We start from the raw sequence: 17,615 nt of genomic DNA, 5'->3' as shown, positions 1-17,615 counted from the left end.
CAACAGAGAGTTTTAAAAGTCATTATCTGTAAACCCTGAGCAATGCACTCCAATGTAGGCAGGATTTTTAAGTGTAAGTCAATCTCTCTAAGTTCCTTCTTCCCTAACCTGATGTTTTCCAGAAATGTTGGACCTAATTGGCTGAAAATAAAGCACCAAGGTACAGTACAGAATGCTAGAGAATCAATGCATCAGATTAACATACACATGTAGGAAATATGACTTTTGCAACAGAGTAGTAAATGTCTGGAACAATCTACCTTATCCTGTTGTTAGTCTCTCTAATCCCCATACCTTTTACTGTAAACTGTCTACCGTGGACCTTTCATGTTTCTTAAGAAGTCCCTAAGGGGGCGTGCATAAGCGCACCAGCGGGCCTATCGTCCCTGTCCTACTGTTCCTAATTATATGTAATCATTCTATGTGTTTATGGCTATGTTTTGCCAATTTATATCCTTTTTTTTGTGCCAAAAATTTTTCGTGCATCCATGTCTGTGTCTACTTTGTTACTTGTTTTCTTATTTGTTGACAAATAAATAAATAAATAATAATAATAATCATCTCATTGAACATGGCACTCTGTCTCTTGAAATGTCATCCCAGGAACTACACTGAAAATGAGAGAAAGTGGAAGACTTTACTAAAGCTCTTCCCTCAGGCCCAGAACACCCCTGAGATGCCAGCTCCAAGAGTGGAGCATTTCCCCCAGCCAAATGCAACAGAAGAGTGGGGCCATGCTGCCAAGAGATAGGTTGCCCCAGAAACAGCCCTTTGTGCTCAATGGCGAGAACTGCAGGCCCAAAGCCCTGCTTGGAACAATCCTTTGTACTGATGCTAAATCTAGGCCTGCAATGGAGAATTCTCTCCTCCTCCTCCTCCCCCACCCCCCGCCATTGGGGTGCACATAGCATATGCATTTCAAATCCACAAAATAACCCAGGACAAAATGTATCTCCTATACAGCTTGTTATATTTAATATCCAAATACACACGGAAGTTATATAGAAATACACAAGGATAGAAATTCATCTTCGCCATGCACGATGTATTAAAGTTATAAAACAAGACTAAGAATTTTTTTTAAAAAAAACAATACACTGTAAAAAATTACACTTCTTTATTTCAGAAAGCCATCCTTTACATTTATTTTTTCAAAAACTCACTTTAGTCGTTTATTTGGTCAGTTGATTTTTACCATACCAAAAAATCATCTAATGCTTCACATTCATGTAAAAAAAATATGAAAATTGAATATTTTAATAAAATAAATGTACATAATGTATATTGGTTGATTTTAGATATTTTTATTACAATAGCCATTTTTGTAAATGTTTTTTTTTATTTTGCTCTTGACTTTTCCTTTATGAAATGAAGTTATAAACACAATTTTCCCCTATGAATCTCTTTCAGATTTGTCTTTTTCACATCTGTCCTTCATTTTTCTCAAGGAAATATGCTCACTGTACTATAAATAATAAAGTAGAAAAGCACAAATAAGCAATCCAAAAGGGGCAGTGCTCCCACAAAATAGTGCTTTCGTTCTTTTGATAAGAGATCCTCTGCAGACACTTCTCAACCAGATTGGTTTCCATCTCCCCGAGTCTCTTCAGTGGCCCAATCAACAGCTTGAATTTATGCACTTCTTCAGCTTTGACAGTTTACATAATATTTACCCCAAAAAAATGAAATAAGGATTGTATCATTAAATGGAAGCAGAATTTGAATATAGTCATTGAGACGGAACACAGGGAATTCTAATGGAAGAACATCAGATTTACTTGGCATATTATTACTTAGAGAAAATTGGCATAAGATGTTTTACTGTTGGTATGTTACTCCACTCTTGATCACTAAAGTGAATAATTCTCTTTCCTAAAACTGTAAGAAATGCAATTATAAGGTTAGAATCCTTTTTTTTTTATATGTGGTGGCAATGATGTAAAGTTTAACAATTCTGAGAAATGTTTCATAATAGAATGGAGCACATTTTGATGGCTGTAATTCCAATACAACCAAGATATTCTTAATAAGTTTTTCTAAATCAAAATATATTGAACCGTATATATTAATGCATAAATTCTAATTTTTTGCTGAAAAAAATATTTTAATTCATTCTTCAGAAGAATAACTAAATCACAAGAGGCTGCTAACATGTCTAAAACAACATTCTACTGAAAAGTAAATTGATGTAGAATTAAATTCTAATTAGAAACCATTCTTGCATTGCGTTGTATATGGATTTCCGCTACACCAACAATTTGGGTTTTCTTATCTATGGAATTATATTATATTATAAATTTGATCTATAACTTGTAGTACTGATTGAATGTATTGGTTATCATTTATTGTTTTGTCAGTGACTTACATTTTGTTGACCAAGTATGTTTAGCTTAAATCCAATAAGGATAGAGAAAGGATTATGTGGATCTTTTTCATTTGGGATTTGGGCTGGAGTAAAGTACTGAGAAGGCACTGATCTTGTTCATAGATAACCTCTGGGGGGCTTGGGACAGGGATGACGAGTCCATCCTGGCCCTCTTGGCAGATCACCAAATATTCCACACAGCATATTGAAAAAGGAGAGGACTCTGCCAAACCTAATGTTTGGTTTCTTCAGTATTTTTAGCTAAGCTTGTTGTTTGCAAGAATAAAAAAGAAACTTCTTTCCATCTAACCCAATTTTTATTTAATCTATATATAAATTCAGCATTTTGGTTTTAGGCCAATTTATTTAGCAGCAACAATATGATTCTATCTTGTTTGTTTTATATTGGTAATCATTTTGCTGCACCAGATAAGCCCAAGAGAAGGAATAGTCAACATTGCACTAAAATAAATCATTGTTTTATCCTGTTTTAGCTTATTTTTCAGTCAGAGTTTTGCTGCTATGGTCACACATATTTTACTAAGTCTGTTGGGCTATATTCATAAAACATGCTAAACTTAGTTAGTTTTGGTTTGTTTGTGTATGTTTTGGTAACTTAGTCTAGACTAGAGTATATGAATCCAAGATATTTAAATAGTTCAATGTATTGTGCGCAGTCAAAAAATGAGTTTATTCAGTAGCCAAATTAAGTGCATTGTACAAACCCAGCAATTTATACATTGCAGGTTAAAGTGAGGTTGCTTGATTTAAAATTAATTTCATAGTCAAAGGAAGGTCTCCCCAATATAATTTCCCAAGAATTTGGCCCCATCCTATCTAACTTGTGTTTTTCTTTGGTAATAAGGCTAATTTCTAATAGAGGTGGCATCTTGGTCATGGGCCAAGGAGAAGAGCAGCACACCTAGAAAAATATTATTTTTATTGCTGCTGCTGCTTTATTGCAGAATGATAGGTGAGTTTCAATAAATTGTACCTAAACATTTTTAAATGTTTCAAATACCCAATGTTCAAAACAGTAGCCCAGATAATGTGCCTAATATGTTCAGAAGAGCATGAGTCCTGTGCCTAGCACTCATACATTACATTTTTTATTATGTTTTTTATTATTTTGCCACTTTCTTTCTGGATGTTGTGAACTGTTATTCCTTGCTAGCCACCTAGAGTCATTTGGCAAGAGATCAGCTACATAAATTGGTTAATTAAATAACAAACTAAATAATTTGGAGATTGCCATAGAGATCTTAAACTCTCTATTGCTGAAGGTCACATAAAAGAACCAAGTCTCTATGCAGATTTTATTCAGAAGGCTAGGAAGAAACCTAGGAAAGAAACTTAATGTTTTAGACATTTAATTTAGCTAAAAACAAATATAATAAGATATTCACTTACATACACTTTCCTATTTGAGGCTGGGGAAAGGGGTCTGTCCAAATTGCCCTTCTAATGTTACTCTTCATACAGCAACTTTGAGGGAGATGGGTGGTTCAGAAATGTGAAATATAAATAAGTAAATAAATTATTTGTGTGGCATTCATCTTCTGACTTGGTTGTTCCCTGCCCCCTTCAAAATAACTGGGTCACATCAAGTTAAACCAGGGGTCCTCAAACTTTTTAAACAGGGGGCCAATTCATGATCCCTCAGACTGTTGGGGGGCCGGACCAGCTGGGTGGGCGTGGCTAGGTGGTCATGTGACTGGGCGGGTGTGGCCATTTGTTTATTTATATGGATTTTTATGTTTTACATCTATGGTTTTTATATAATTTTATCTCACTGTTGTATGCCACCCAGAGTCACCTTTGGTGAACTGCTCTCATCAGGATCTAAGCTAAATAATTATCAACAGTAAATAAACTCTCAATATTTTAATATAAATAAATAATAATAAATAAATGACTTTATTGTCATTGTACGTGTATATCAGAGGTGGGTTTCAGCAGGTTCTGACCAGTACTGGAGAACCGGTAGCAGAAATTTTGAGTAGTTTGGAGAACCAGTAGTAAAAAATCTGACTGACCCCACCCCCATCTATTCTCTGCCTCCCAAGTCCCAGCTGATTGGGAGGAAATGGGGATTTTGCAGTAACCCTTCCCTGGATTGGGGTGGGAATGGAGATTTTATGGTATCCTTCCCCTGGAGTGGGGTGGGAATGGAGATTTTACAGTATCCTTCCCCTGCCACGCCCACCAAGCCAAGCTACACCACAGAACCGGTAGTAAAAAATTTTGAAACTCACCACTAGTGTATATACAGTATACCCATACAACGAAATTCACTTAACACCCAAAGACCAGGTCCAACACACATAACAATCCCCAAACACACTCCCACCCACCACAATTCTCCACCCCTAAACCACCCAAACAACAGACTATAGTATTTAACATTAAAGTTCCAAATTGAAATGGAAACAGCTTTGCACCACAGATATCTCAAGACCCAAATGCTCAACTGAATTCCCAGTTTTAACTGTTTCACTGAAATAATAAACGTCTGAGTGCCATCTAAGGGTAGCATGTTCCAGGACAGGGTCACCATCGCGTAAGTCTTCTTCCTGGTTCCCATGTCCTTAACATCTTGGACAAGACACCCAAAGCAGGCCTTCTCACACTGTTCTTATTGTCTGTTTGGAGCAGAGAGTCCTGTAGGTAATCTCAACTCAAGTATATGCAGCTCTGAAGGGCAAAATCAGTACCTGGAATTGTAGTCTAGAACATACTGGGAGACAACGAGGCACCCACAATTTGGGTATAAAATGCTAAAGCAGCTTTTACCTACCAAACTGCAAGCTGCTGCATTCTGTATCCACTTAAATATCCATATAGTCTTCAAAGGAAGCCCTGAGTAATCCAGTCTAAGGTAACATGGACACAAGTTAATATCATTCTCAAGAGGCCTACATCTAAACCGCACCTTAGCCATGAAAGTCGGCTATGAGCCAGTCACTGTCTCAGCCCAACTCATCTCACAGGGCTGTTGTCGTGTGGAAAATAAGAGAAGAAAGATGTGTGTTGAATATGTTCACTGTCTTGAGTTATTTATAAAAATAATAAAGGTGAGATGCAAATAAATAAACTAGGAGATCAGCTGAAGAGCCTTGATAGTACAGGGGTTTAGTGCACCCTGTAATTAACACAGCTGCCTGCAATTTCTGCTGGTTCAATCTCTCCAAGGCTCAAGGTTGACTCAGCCTTCCATCCTTTCTAAGGTAGGTGAAATGAGGACCCAGTTGTGGGGGCAATAAGCTGACTTTGTATAAAATATACAAAAGAATGAAGGCTATTGCTTAACGCATTGTAAGCCGCCCTGAGTCTCCGGAGAAGGGCGGCATATAAATCAAATTAAAAAAAAAAAAAGGCTCCTCTGACCACAGGATCAAATCAGCTGATCGAGTAGGAGCTGTCCAGGAGAACATGCAAGTCATAGAACTGCTCCATTAGAGGGAGCACAACCCCATCCACAGACAGTGTAGTAGCCAGCCACAAAGTGGTGGTTTCTGGATGAGCAGAACTCCATCTATCTGGAATTGAGTTTCAACCTGAGTCATCCCAATCATTTCTAATTCATATCTCCTGCCTGGTCCAAGCAGAGATATATTCAACTGGATATCAACAGCATATTCATGATAATTTACCCTAAACAGATAAATATTTCCCTATGAGTTTCATATAGAAAAGAATAGTGTTTTGTGTCACCTTAAAAATTGAGCACAAATGATAGCATAAATTTCTACCTATAATGCCCTTCTTTATCATGTGCCCAAAATAATCCCATGTTGCCTGTCTAACAATGGTACCTGCTGTCCCTAATGGGATAGCTCTCTCTCCACCTTACCTATCTACACTATGCTTCCAACCATTGTTTTCAAATTCTACTGTTCCATCTCCATATGCTGTATTTCAGTTCCTATAATCCCTAAATAGTATATACCAAACTTCTTGTAACAGGGGGCACATACTTTCCTTCTCCTTTTCTTTCTATATCTCTGGTCACTTAGAAACACCATCATGCATAGAAAGAGGTCTTTTGCACTCATTATGTAGGTTAATAAGGTAAAAAGAAGAGGGAAAGAGATTTGTGTCTTATATTTTACACATCCTGGTTAACTAACCATATATACCCGCCGATAAAGAACTCGTCATTATTCTGGTAAAAGATTCTGTGTCAGACATTTATTTTTCTGTAGGTTGTTTTTTTTCAGGTGCTTAAGATGCTTAAAAAGGATCCTGCTCTGCAATCTCCTTCCCTCCTTTGGCCCACTTGGATTCTGGCACCAGTTTCTCCCAACAGATTTACACTAATTCTTTCTTCACATTCGACAAAGCTGGAGCTCAGAGCCAGCAATAGGCGGATGGTGGAGTGGGAGAGAGATGGAACGGAATGACAAAGCTCTCAGACAAAAGGCACCTTAGCAGGCCTTTAGATGCAAATCACACAAGGATAGGGCCTGAAAATCTGGCAGCTGGACAAGGGAAGGGAGGCTATCAGACTGAAAGGTTTTCCCTAATAAGCTTGGAGCTGAGCTATTTTACCCCTCCAGCCCCAAAATACACATAAGGAAAAAGAGGCAATACAGTAAATACATCATTCTTGGAGATTCTAAGTTAACCCCAGAGGAAGTCTTGCAAACCTTTTCCAACCAACACATTTTATTAAAAGGAATAAGCTTTCACAAGTCGTTCCTCACTTCATCAGATTGTGTTTATTTATTTGAAGCATTTATATAGCTGCCCATCCCGATAATAAACTCTGGGCAAACTCCCAAACAAAAATTACAATAAAACATAAAACCTATATTAAAACTATTTAAACTAAATGCATGAAAACAAAACCCTGGTTCCAAATGAAGCTTCCGATATACAGTCACCTCAGTTATCCCAGCAATTGGGGGAAAAGCCAGATCTTCAGTATTTTTTTACTAGGAGGGTAGGAAGGTAGAGGCTGCTGCTCTTCAAGGGGAAGAGTGTTTCATAGGCCAAGAGTTGCCACAGAAAATGAATACTTCCAAAATTGCAATATTTAAAGAAAGGGACTAGGAGCATGTCCATGCTATCTAACCTGGTAGGACAGGTAGATATCCTTAGGGAAAGGGGGTCTCTCAGATAACCTGGCCCAATGCCACATAGGGCTTTAAAGGTGAGGACCAGCATCTTGAAAGAAACTGGAAACTAGTGCAGCTCATGCAACAAAAGTGTTACATGGATAAACCTAGGGCCATGCAACACGGTATGCCTTGCTGAGTTCTGGGTCACTTAAAGTTTCTGGGAAGTCTTTGAGGACAGCAGCACGCAGAGTGCATTGCTGTAATCCAGAGGGGAGGTGACCAAGGCATGAGTGACTGTGAGCAAGGCCTCCTGGTTCTGGAAAAGGTACAATTAGTTCACTAGACAAATCTGTGACAAGCCTCCCCACCCCACCCCATAGCCACAGCTGCACACCAGCTCAGTCTGGGGAAGTGCCCAGACCCCATCCAGAGTCAAAGATGAAATATAATCTGGATGTAAGGGACCAAAAGCTCAGAGCCTCTCTGTCGTGCATTAGTGACTTTACTAATGTAGGATTTAAAGATATTTATGATCTATATAATCAGATCTACATAATCAACCTATCTTCCCCTCCCTTTCCTATTTGTCATCCCAATATAAATCTGACATCAGTTTAGTCTAGCCACTCTACACATCTGATGAAATAGCATGCATCTTCCTACAAAACGCATGCCTAATAATATTTGTTAATTGGAAAAGGTGGTATTAGATTCCTTCTCGTGTTTTGCCACCATAAACTAGCACCTTTCTTTTCCTACAGTAAGTATCAAAACAGTACAGCAGAAGTAAGAAACCTGGTGTCCTCAAGCTGTTCTGGGATTACATCTCCGAGAATCCTTTGTCATTACTCATGCCAGGCTGGGGTTGATGAAAATTGAAGTAAAAACCAGCAAGATAATATAGGGTATCCATTAAACATACAATTCCCCAGAGCTGTTTCTCCATCACCTTTGTACATCTAACTTGAAAGAGGCCCATTAAAAAGTTGATTTGAAGCTAAATACTTCAGCTCCAGGAGTATTTAGCCATGTCGCCTGAAGTTTCACTGGCTGGTGATGGAAAAAAAAAATCCAGCACTGGTTATTCTTTTTTTCATACATTCTCAATGCATCAAGTCCTTACAGGGAATGCGAGGAGCTTCCTGGCTTGTATAAATCTTTACCTTTAATGGAGTTAACCAGCCTCTAGACTGGAAAAGTGGTCTACAGCATCTCTGAATAACTTATTCTGGTGGGGCGCTCCAATCACAGAGTTTGCATATTTCCTTCCGCTTCATCAAACATTTTAAGGTGGAACAACTATCTCGAAGTAGAGAAATCATTTTCCAGTCTTCTTCAAAGGACCTTTTCTGCTGGGTTCTTACAAGGCGATTATTTAGATCACTGTCTGGATTAGCACAATGCTCCCGAATCCGCACACCAAATATCAAACTAGGAAAACACAGCCCAGCCAAGATCAAAGCTAATCAAGTTCTGCATATTGGTCTTCAGTTGATCTCCTTAATCAGGTTCCGTAAATCCCAAGCTATTGGGTTTCATTAAGTATCGCCAAGCCAGTCTTCAGCTTTCACCTTACACTGCACACTCATCATAAATGGAAGAGCTTTCCTGGGATCAGGCAAAGGGCCCATCTCAGGTGGCTACAGCGGTTAACCCAATGCACTTGGTTGTATTCCCCAACCGACAGCAGCAAAACCTCCAGGAACAGACCAGCCAGCTTTCCATTTCCTCTTGGTATTTGGGAAGGGGGGTGGGGGGTATTGACAACTCAGGGCCGCTTCCTTAGGCTTTTCAAGACAACCGAGGAGTTTGAAATGGGGTAATACAGACAACCGAGTCATGCGGGGAGGGGGCTATTGTATATGTAGCCCTGCCCTCCCCCTCAATCCATTCACAAGAAAAATTGGGAGGGGGAGAAACCAGGGCGGAAGCAGGCTTCCCTTCTCATTAGTATTCAAAACATCGTTCAAAGCCAAACTCCCTATTCTTCTCACGCTGTACAAAACCCGAAGCCGGGCAGCTTGCCACCCCCTCCCCTTCCCTCCCTACCCCTCTCCCCGAGGGATCTGCAAGCAATCCCTCCCCGCAATCGGAGGGGGAACAAAAGTGGGGCAAGGGAAAGAGAAATGAACGGAACGGGTAAAATTGCCATAAAACCTTCCCTCAGGTCCTGCAGCACATTTTTTTTGCATCTGTACCAGAGACCACCTATGAACCCTACGGGAAGGGCGGGGGGAAGAACCGGCCGCTATTAAAAAAAAAAACCCACAAAAAAGTCCAACCAGAAGTAAATGAACCGCTTAGCGGTTTCCAGGTACTAGGCTTCCTTTCTCCCCCCCGCGCGCCGTCTCAGCGCGCCGTCCCAGCGCACCAGATCTGCCCACGCCAAATTTTCGGTGCAAAGGCCGCTTCACCTGTAAGAGGAATCCCAGACAGGAATGCCGGGACTCCCCTTTCGGGAGGCAGGGAGGGAGGAACCCGGACTGCGCTCGCAACGCCTGGACGAGACAAGAAGAGGCGGGATGCCGGGGGAGATTCGCCGCAAGCCCCCGCGGGCGCTTGGTCTGCACCAGCCCCGCCGTCGATCTGCTTGTACGCGGCAGCAGTACAAGAGCCGTCCATTAATGTCTATGGGGGTTTCCGCCAGGAGAATCAGCCATGGGATCGCGCGCTGCCATCTGGATCAGCAAGAAGAAAGAATCGAACGCAAGTCGGCGAAGTTTTTTGTTCGGCGTCCCTCCTCCGCCCCCGCTTTCGCTCAGCCACTTGCTTCCCCGCTTCCCTCCCGACAGTGCCTCACACCCTCCGCCTTGCCGACAAACGCAAATAACCCGCGGAGGCCCGGAAATCTCCCTCCAGCCGCGACAACGATCCCCAACCGAAAGCAGAAGCCAGGCGGCGGCCCCCTTCGCCTGCCCACCCGCACCGCGAGCGAGAGACCCACCCGGGCCGGGGCGCACGAGGGCGGGCAAGCGGCATTTGGCCACGATAAGGTCGAGCGGCAGCGGCGGGCCGGAGCTCCACGCCAGGCGGCCCAGAGCTGCCGCCAAACGCTCCATGCTGGCCGTCCGCCCCGTCGCCGCCGCAGGAGCATCGCCCTCCACCTCCTCGCTCGCGCCGCTCAGAAGCAGCCGCAGCCGCAACAAGCGAAGCCCGGGCGCTGCTGCTGCTCCTCCTCCTCCTCTTCTTCCGACGACCGCTGCGACACGCCGGGCAAGAGCAGCGCCGCCCGCCCCGTCCAGCAGGGCCTGCTTTTCCCGGCCGGGCACGGAACCTCGGCCAGCGGGGGACCAGGTGGCGCTCGCTCCGGCGGCTACATACCTCTCTCGGCTTGCCGGCTCGCTCGCTCGGCTGGAGGCCGGCCAGACCCGCCCACTGGAGGGCCCGCCGTGGACGCGCTCGCACCCCCCTTGCAGGCGCCCCTTAAGCGGCCGAGCCTCCCTTCTTTCTCTCCTCGACGCTTCTCTGGTTTCTCCGCGGCAGCAGCCTCGCTTCTTCCTCGCAGCGGGACTCACGAGGGCTCCCAGAGGCAACCCGGCCGGAATAAATCGACCCATCCCCTCGGCAGTGATGGAGAAGGCTTTCCTCGCGCCAGCAAGTCTCTTAAGGGCAGCCTATTTCGGAGTAGGCCTAACTGAATTGTGTGGGGGCTTCCTGGAGGACTATACTGGGCTGGCAGCCATCTGCAAGATGTCCTCTGCACACACAGGCAGGCTGGAGGTTGCCCCAAGCCTGTTATTTACTGCCATCTGACATGGATCTGTTTCTTTTTCCAAAAACGGTCTGACGTTTCCCTTACCTTGACTGGAGTCAAGTCAACTCATTGATCAGTTCCTCTGGTTACTAGCTTTTAGAGCAGTGTTTCTCAACCTTGGTAGCTTGAAGATGGGTGGACTTCAACTCCCAGAATCCCCCAGCCAGCAGTGCTGGCTGGGGGATTCTGGGAGTTGAAGTCCACCCATCTTCAAGCTACCAAGGTTGAGAAACACTGTTCTAGAGGGCTTCCAGCTTCTCCAGGAAAGCAGTGCCAACCTTTCCTCACCGCGGAAATAAAGAAGAAAGGGTGAGAAAACGGAGAAAAGCTACAGGTGGAAAGGATCTTCATCAGGACATCTGGTGACATTCTCTCCGTTTTAACAAATTTTAGGGCAGGACAATTACCGGCAGAAACAGCAGGTTGCCCTGTACAGTCTCTGCCTCACAGGAGAATCCGAAGGTCATAGTAAAAAAAAAAAAAGTTAAGATGGTAGCCATGTGATTGAAGCCCCGCCTGCTTTTTATAAGGGTTGTACTATTATGGTCAACATCTTGACTTTTTTGACCACACTGTCCAAATAAATCTGCTTGTCTAGTATTTTGTGGTATACAAAACAGTGGGATGCTAAAACATGGCCTGGGAGAAGATAAAGCCAACATCATGTAGACCAGTGGTTCTCAACCTTCAGTTCCTCATGTTGTGGTGACCCCCAACCAGGGGTGGGTTCTAAATTTCTTTACTACCGGTTCTGTGGGTGTGGCTTATTTTGTGGGTGTGGCTTGGAGGTCATGTGACTGGGTGGGCGTGGCTAGCTGGTCATGTGACCGGGTGGCCATGGCTATGTGTATAGACAGAGAGTCAATATGAGGTTGCCAGCCCAATCTGGTATCTCTAGAAAGGATGAATGATATGTGGAGGCTCTGTGATCAAGGATTTCACAAAAGCAAGCTGAAGATATGATATATGCTGATCATATTATGTGCTCTTTTTTTTGGTAATAGTCAATATTCTTGACCAGAATGTATGGGTATAATGCAACTATTTGCTAAGTAATTAATTCAATTAATTTGAGATTCAATTAGAATGTTCAATATATTTTCAGTAGGATGTAAAATGAATTCTATAAAAAATTGCATTTTGTGGTGTTTTCAAAAATTGTAAATGTTATGAAATTTGCAGTAGAATATTTCTATTCATATAAAATTTTAATTACAGAAATATAAATATTTTAAAATATTTCAGATTACAATCAGATTAAAAATTATCAGACCTTAATGAAGAATAAATGTTTTAAAACAAATTCAAGATTGATATATACATGCATATTTATTTATTTATTTATTTATTTATTTATTTATTTATTTATTTATTTATTTATTTATAAGAGCCTGGTGGAGCAGTGGACTAAGTGCTGTTAAAGTAGCACTTAATTGCCAGTTGCCTGCAATTACTGCAAGTTCAAATCTCACCAGGCTCAAGGTTGACTCAGCCTTCCATCCTTTCGAGGTAGGTAAAATGAGGACCCGGATTGTGGGGGCAATAAATTGACTTTGTATTAAAAAAAAAACACCGCTTAGGGGGGGCCGAAAGCCCTACTAAGCAGGTATATACAAAAGAATTAAGGCTATTGCTTAATGCATTGTAAGCCGCCCTGAGTCTCCGGAGAAGGGCGGCATATAAATCGAACTAATAAATAAATAAATATAATTTAGAGGCTGCTCAACTCTAAACAACTGTAGATGCCTTATACTTTAAAAACAATAAATAATAAAAATTAAAAAAAAAACAGATCATAGAAATCCAGAAGCAAGAAAAGACGGAAGCAAATTTTAAAGTCACCTTCCAAGATCACATTGTTCAGTCAAGGGGATCTGGAACACACCCACTTTTCTTAAGTTTACCAGGACAAAAAAAATGCAAGATAGTTCGTTCTTCAAACAACCAGGCATTGTGCTATGAGAGGATTTATAGATGATAACCAGTGCCTCAAATAATACCCGGGTTATAACTTAAGCATAGAATCATAGGGCTGGAAGCGACCATAGGTCTTCTAGTCTAAATTCCTAGGGCAGGAGCCTTATACTATCCTGGACAAATGGTAATCTTTTCTTTAAAACTTCCAGTGAGGGAGCATCCACAACTCTAGGAGACAAGCAGTTCCATTAATCATTCTCACTGGCAAGAAATTCCTCATTTCCAGCTCATCTCCCACTGATGAGCTTCCGCCCATTGCATCTTGACTTCTCTTCTCATCTTGTCATGTGCTGTCCATCTCATCTTGAGGTGACTTGTTACTCTTCTTCAGGTGCTATGGAGAATAAATCAATGGCATCTTCCCTTTGACAGTCCTTCAAATATTGGAAGACTGCTTTCATGTCTTGTAGAGTACTGCTTATCATATGAGCATACCATGGCATGCCCATCAGTGGTCATATTGCATTGTAGACCAGTTGTAGCTTCAAAGTGATCTTCAAAGATAACCCTGTGTATAGTGCAATGCAATAGTCTAGTCATGTGATTATTAGGCATGGGTGGCCATCTGAAGTCCCTCTCAACTGGCACTTCAGATGATACACTGCAAAGGTCCTTTTGACTACTTCAATGACCTTTTCTCTGAGCCAGAGCTGTGAGCCCATTGTGCACCAATCCTGCATGGGGAAGGGCACCGCCATGCTAAAGACAAATATTCCTCAGTTAGTGGGCCCAAATATTCACAGGAAGATTTTGTCAAGATTGAATCTGAGCCTGTTCTTCCCAGAGCCACCCAGCCTTGACATTGTATCTAAGGATTCAGCTGAATTGTCCATCAGAATGTTCAGCTAAATCAGGAAAAATTCCAAGTTTTCCTGGAAAAATGCAACCACTGGTGTGTTGGTATTTAATAATTTGGGATAGGTGCATGGTTGTCATGCTTTAAGAATCCCACATCAAATAGCTTAGATTTTCATTATCTAAATGGTAAGTTTTTTAAGAAGACGGGAGTTTAATATTCCTAATTCCAACTTCATCACTGGGTTTACATGTTTTGACATCTACTTTAATGTGACTAATTTCAAAAGCCATTATGAGTGAAAGTTCTTATTTGACCTTTTGATATCTAGGGAATTTCTATTATCTCCCCAGCATTAATCAGAAGGTTTGGGGCTGAAAGTTTACATTTTTTATTTTCATGAAATATTGAGACATTGGAATAAGGTGGAGGAGGTGGGATGGCTCAGTGGTTAAAGACACTGAGCTGGTCAGCTTGAAAACTGACAGCCCAGATTCAAGACCTTGCATGATGAGGTGAGTTCCATTACTTCCCCAGCTCCTGCCCATCTAGCAATTTCAAAGTACGCAAATGCGAGTAGTCAAATAGGCACCACTTTGGTGGGAATGTAACTTTCTGTATGCCTCAGTCATGCTGGTCACATAACCACAGAAATGAAGAAAACTGTTTCCTAGAGTAGGAAACAATTGCACAGAGGAAACCTTTACCTGGAATAAGGTGAGAATTGCAGTATTTTTCTCCAGAATTGTTGGACAATAAGTGATATCTTTTAAGTCTTTTAAATAATATTTATTGCAAGAATTTGGAATAATTAAGTAGCTGAATACATTCAATAAAAGCAGCTTTTAACATACAGTTTGAACCTGGCACATTGTTTGAAATTCCTAAATTGTGATTATTGGAAAATATTTTACGTTATTCTAAATCTATAGGTCTTTTTAGTCACTTTTAGAGAATTATTAAATTATGTATCAGTAAACTACAATTATGAAAAAGGATTGGAATGTCCCACTAATCATACTAATTATTGCAGAAAAATAAGGGAAAAGAAGTAAATTATGCTGGGATTCACCCCCATGTCCTTCTAACTGAAGCATAATTGCATTTTACTAACTCCTTTTAAGGGACATGGCCCCATAATGCCTCTTATATTATCCCCAGCCCATTATGGAACTAAGCTAGTATTGTCTGTAGTTGTTATGCCGAAAAATGGTGTAAAATTCCAGATGACTGTCCAGATGGGTGTCTGAGGAGCATGGGAAGAAGCTAAAGGGGATATTAAGCAAAGAGTCATATTTTATTAGCGGCAATTGGGTGGTTATTTTTCCCCCTTTGGTAGGTGAAGCCAGATTGGAGGGAAAAGAAAGCTAGGAATCCCTTAAATCACTGACCTGGAGCTGCCCTGTATCACAGCTTCCAAGCCCAGCAGCATTGACTCATCATGCTGCCAAAATGCAGTAAAGCTCAGCTGTGGGGTAGTGCAATTTATTTTGACATACTTTTCTGCTGACTCAAAAACCTGAACATGAAGAGCTCTTACTCACACTCTGGGAACCCAGGTAGAAGTTCCTCTTTGGAATTAACTTATGTCTCGGGGAGATCCAGCAGCTTGACTAATTAATGCATTTGACAGTTTGGAAATCATTGTTATAAAACATTTTATTCTGTACATTTTGCACTTTTTTAAAAAAGAGGGCTTTTAACAGTCAACTCTATTTACACTGGAAAGACCTCTCAAGTGTTGACTGCTCAGGAGAAATAGAAAACTACACTAGCCATTCTCTGCAATACCATTATCTGCCTCAATTTAAAATACAATGTGAACTTAGAAAAGTAAAACCACTTCAAATGTCCTTGACATTGATGAAGACATGACGGATCAACGGACAGACGGAAGGAGCGAGAGAGAAAAGGAGAGGGAAAGAGTTCCAATCTTCCAGGAATATGCCTTTGAGAGGAGCTCCTAAAATACCATTGCAGGATGGAACAAGGATATGGCTTCAGGAATCCTCACCAAATTCCTCACAGTAGATCCACTCTGGGTTACCTGAGTAGAAGGAGGAGGGCTTATGGAACAATCAGCAAATTCCAAGCCACTGAAGAACTGCCTGATTTCTAAAACTGCACTGGGTGAATTTCAGTAATCATTTTCTCAACAGCCTTCAGTGACATCTGAAACTGCCGTTTCTTTTGTCAGCTTCTCCTCCCACGCTATATTTGGTCCCATTTGGTTCTTTTCTGAAGTGTCTTTAATTCCTTTATGCAATTTGTTTCCAACATTCCACTGGATTGCAAAGAATAAAAATGGAAAGAGATCACAAATGAGAATGCAAATACCAATCTTGTCTAGGCAAAGAGCCCCACAACTAATGTGTCCACAAATTGCAATAAGTTCTTATGTGGTTTATTTGATTTGATGGTGTAGTACAGCAGTCCCCAACCTTTTGGGCACTAGGGACTGGTTCCGTGTAGAGGTTTTTCTATGGACTGGAGTTTTGTGTGCATGGGGATGGGGCTCCGCTTGTTTGTGTGGCCTAGTTTCTGCATGCCAAGGACCGGTGCCGGTCCACGGATCTGGGGTTGGGGACCCTTGATATAGTATATGAACCCCATATAGTATGGTTGTAACATGATTTATATCTTAGCTTTGTATGTAATCCAGTTTTATAGGATTAAACTAATAATAGTTAAAACAAATCGGATACGGTGCAATCTAAAAATTGAATCAGTATTATTGATTAATTAAAACTAATCTCTCCATAAACTTTGCAAGACTAACAGTTTTGCAGAGCTTGTTATATTCAGTCTCTTTTGGAATGATGGTTTTCTAATTACACTGTGTACAAGCAAACTACACTGAATAGTTTGTATGCCAGCAAGCAAATTAAGCAATTGCAAGAACTGGAATTTATACAGCAGAATAGTAGCTTTATGTCAACCATATTATTTTAAATCATTTTCTCCTCCTTCATCCCTTCTTTGAATTTTGGAAGGGCTGTACAATGTCGTTAAAATAAATTGTATTTCTTGGAATAAGCTGCTAAAAAGGGGTATTTAGTATCTTCTTCTGTCTGTAAGCAAATAGGGAATCAAATTACAAAATTCTCATAGCAAATCTGTAAATAGTTTTAATCAGGAGAGTAATATATAACTGCAGAGCACATGGCCTTAAGGCTGGATTCAAACCTTACCAACAGCAGCCCTATCAGCTTTAAGCAAAATGGGACTCTCGGTCTCTTCTCAAGTGGAAGAGCAGCACCCTCTGCTGTTAAAGTGAATTCTGCTAAATTTAAGAATATCCCTCAGTAATTCTGCTTGAGGGCCAAGCTAGTTACTTCCAAGCAAATATGCCTGAGAACATGTGTTACGGAGAATGAACCTAGAGACACCGTCACAAAAGGAAAAAATGAGAACGAAGAAAACATCAAGTAGCAGAAGAAAGCTACTGCTCTGCACACAGAAAACCTCAACTGTTGCAATCTTTCAAGTAAATTACTGAGGGAGGTCATGGGAAAAATCAAACTCATTCTCACTGTTTCTGCATGAGAATCCAGAGCTGCTATCAATGACTGGGATAGACCTATTTATGAACTGATGTTCAAAAATATTGGTACAATAAACAGATACAAGGCAAAAAAGATGAGTTAAGCTGTATGAAAG

General features: G+C 41.3%; 1 protein-coding gene across 1 annotated transcript in view; it reads right to left on the bottom strand.

Moving 5' to 3' along the window:
- Nucleotides 1-10,487, bottom strand: part of GAREM2 (GRB2 associated regulator of MAPK1 subtype 2) — a 31,747-nt gene extending 21,260 nt beyond the window's left edge. The window contains exon 1 of the mRNA XM_070946895.1: nucleotides 10,373-10,487. Coding sequence (XP_070802996.1) covers nucleotides 10,373-10,487 — 115 coding nt within the window. The remainder of the gene's footprint in view (nucleotides 1-10,372) is intronic.
- Between the last annotated feature and the right edge of the window lie 7,128 nt (nucleotides 10,488-17,615).

The sequence above is a fragment of the Pituophis catenifer genome, unplaced genomic scaffold (assembly GCF_029215685.1).
Source record: "Pituophis catenifer annectens isolate HBS135680 unplaced genomic scaffold, rPitCat1.0.hap2 SCAF_1, whole genome shotgun sequence".
NCBI lineage: Eukaryota > Metazoa > Chordata > Lepidosauria > Squamata > Colubridae > Pituophis > Pituophis catenifer.
The sequence above is the reverse complement of the archived record's forward strand: the minus strand, read 5'-3'. Positions and strand labels throughout refer to the sequence as shown.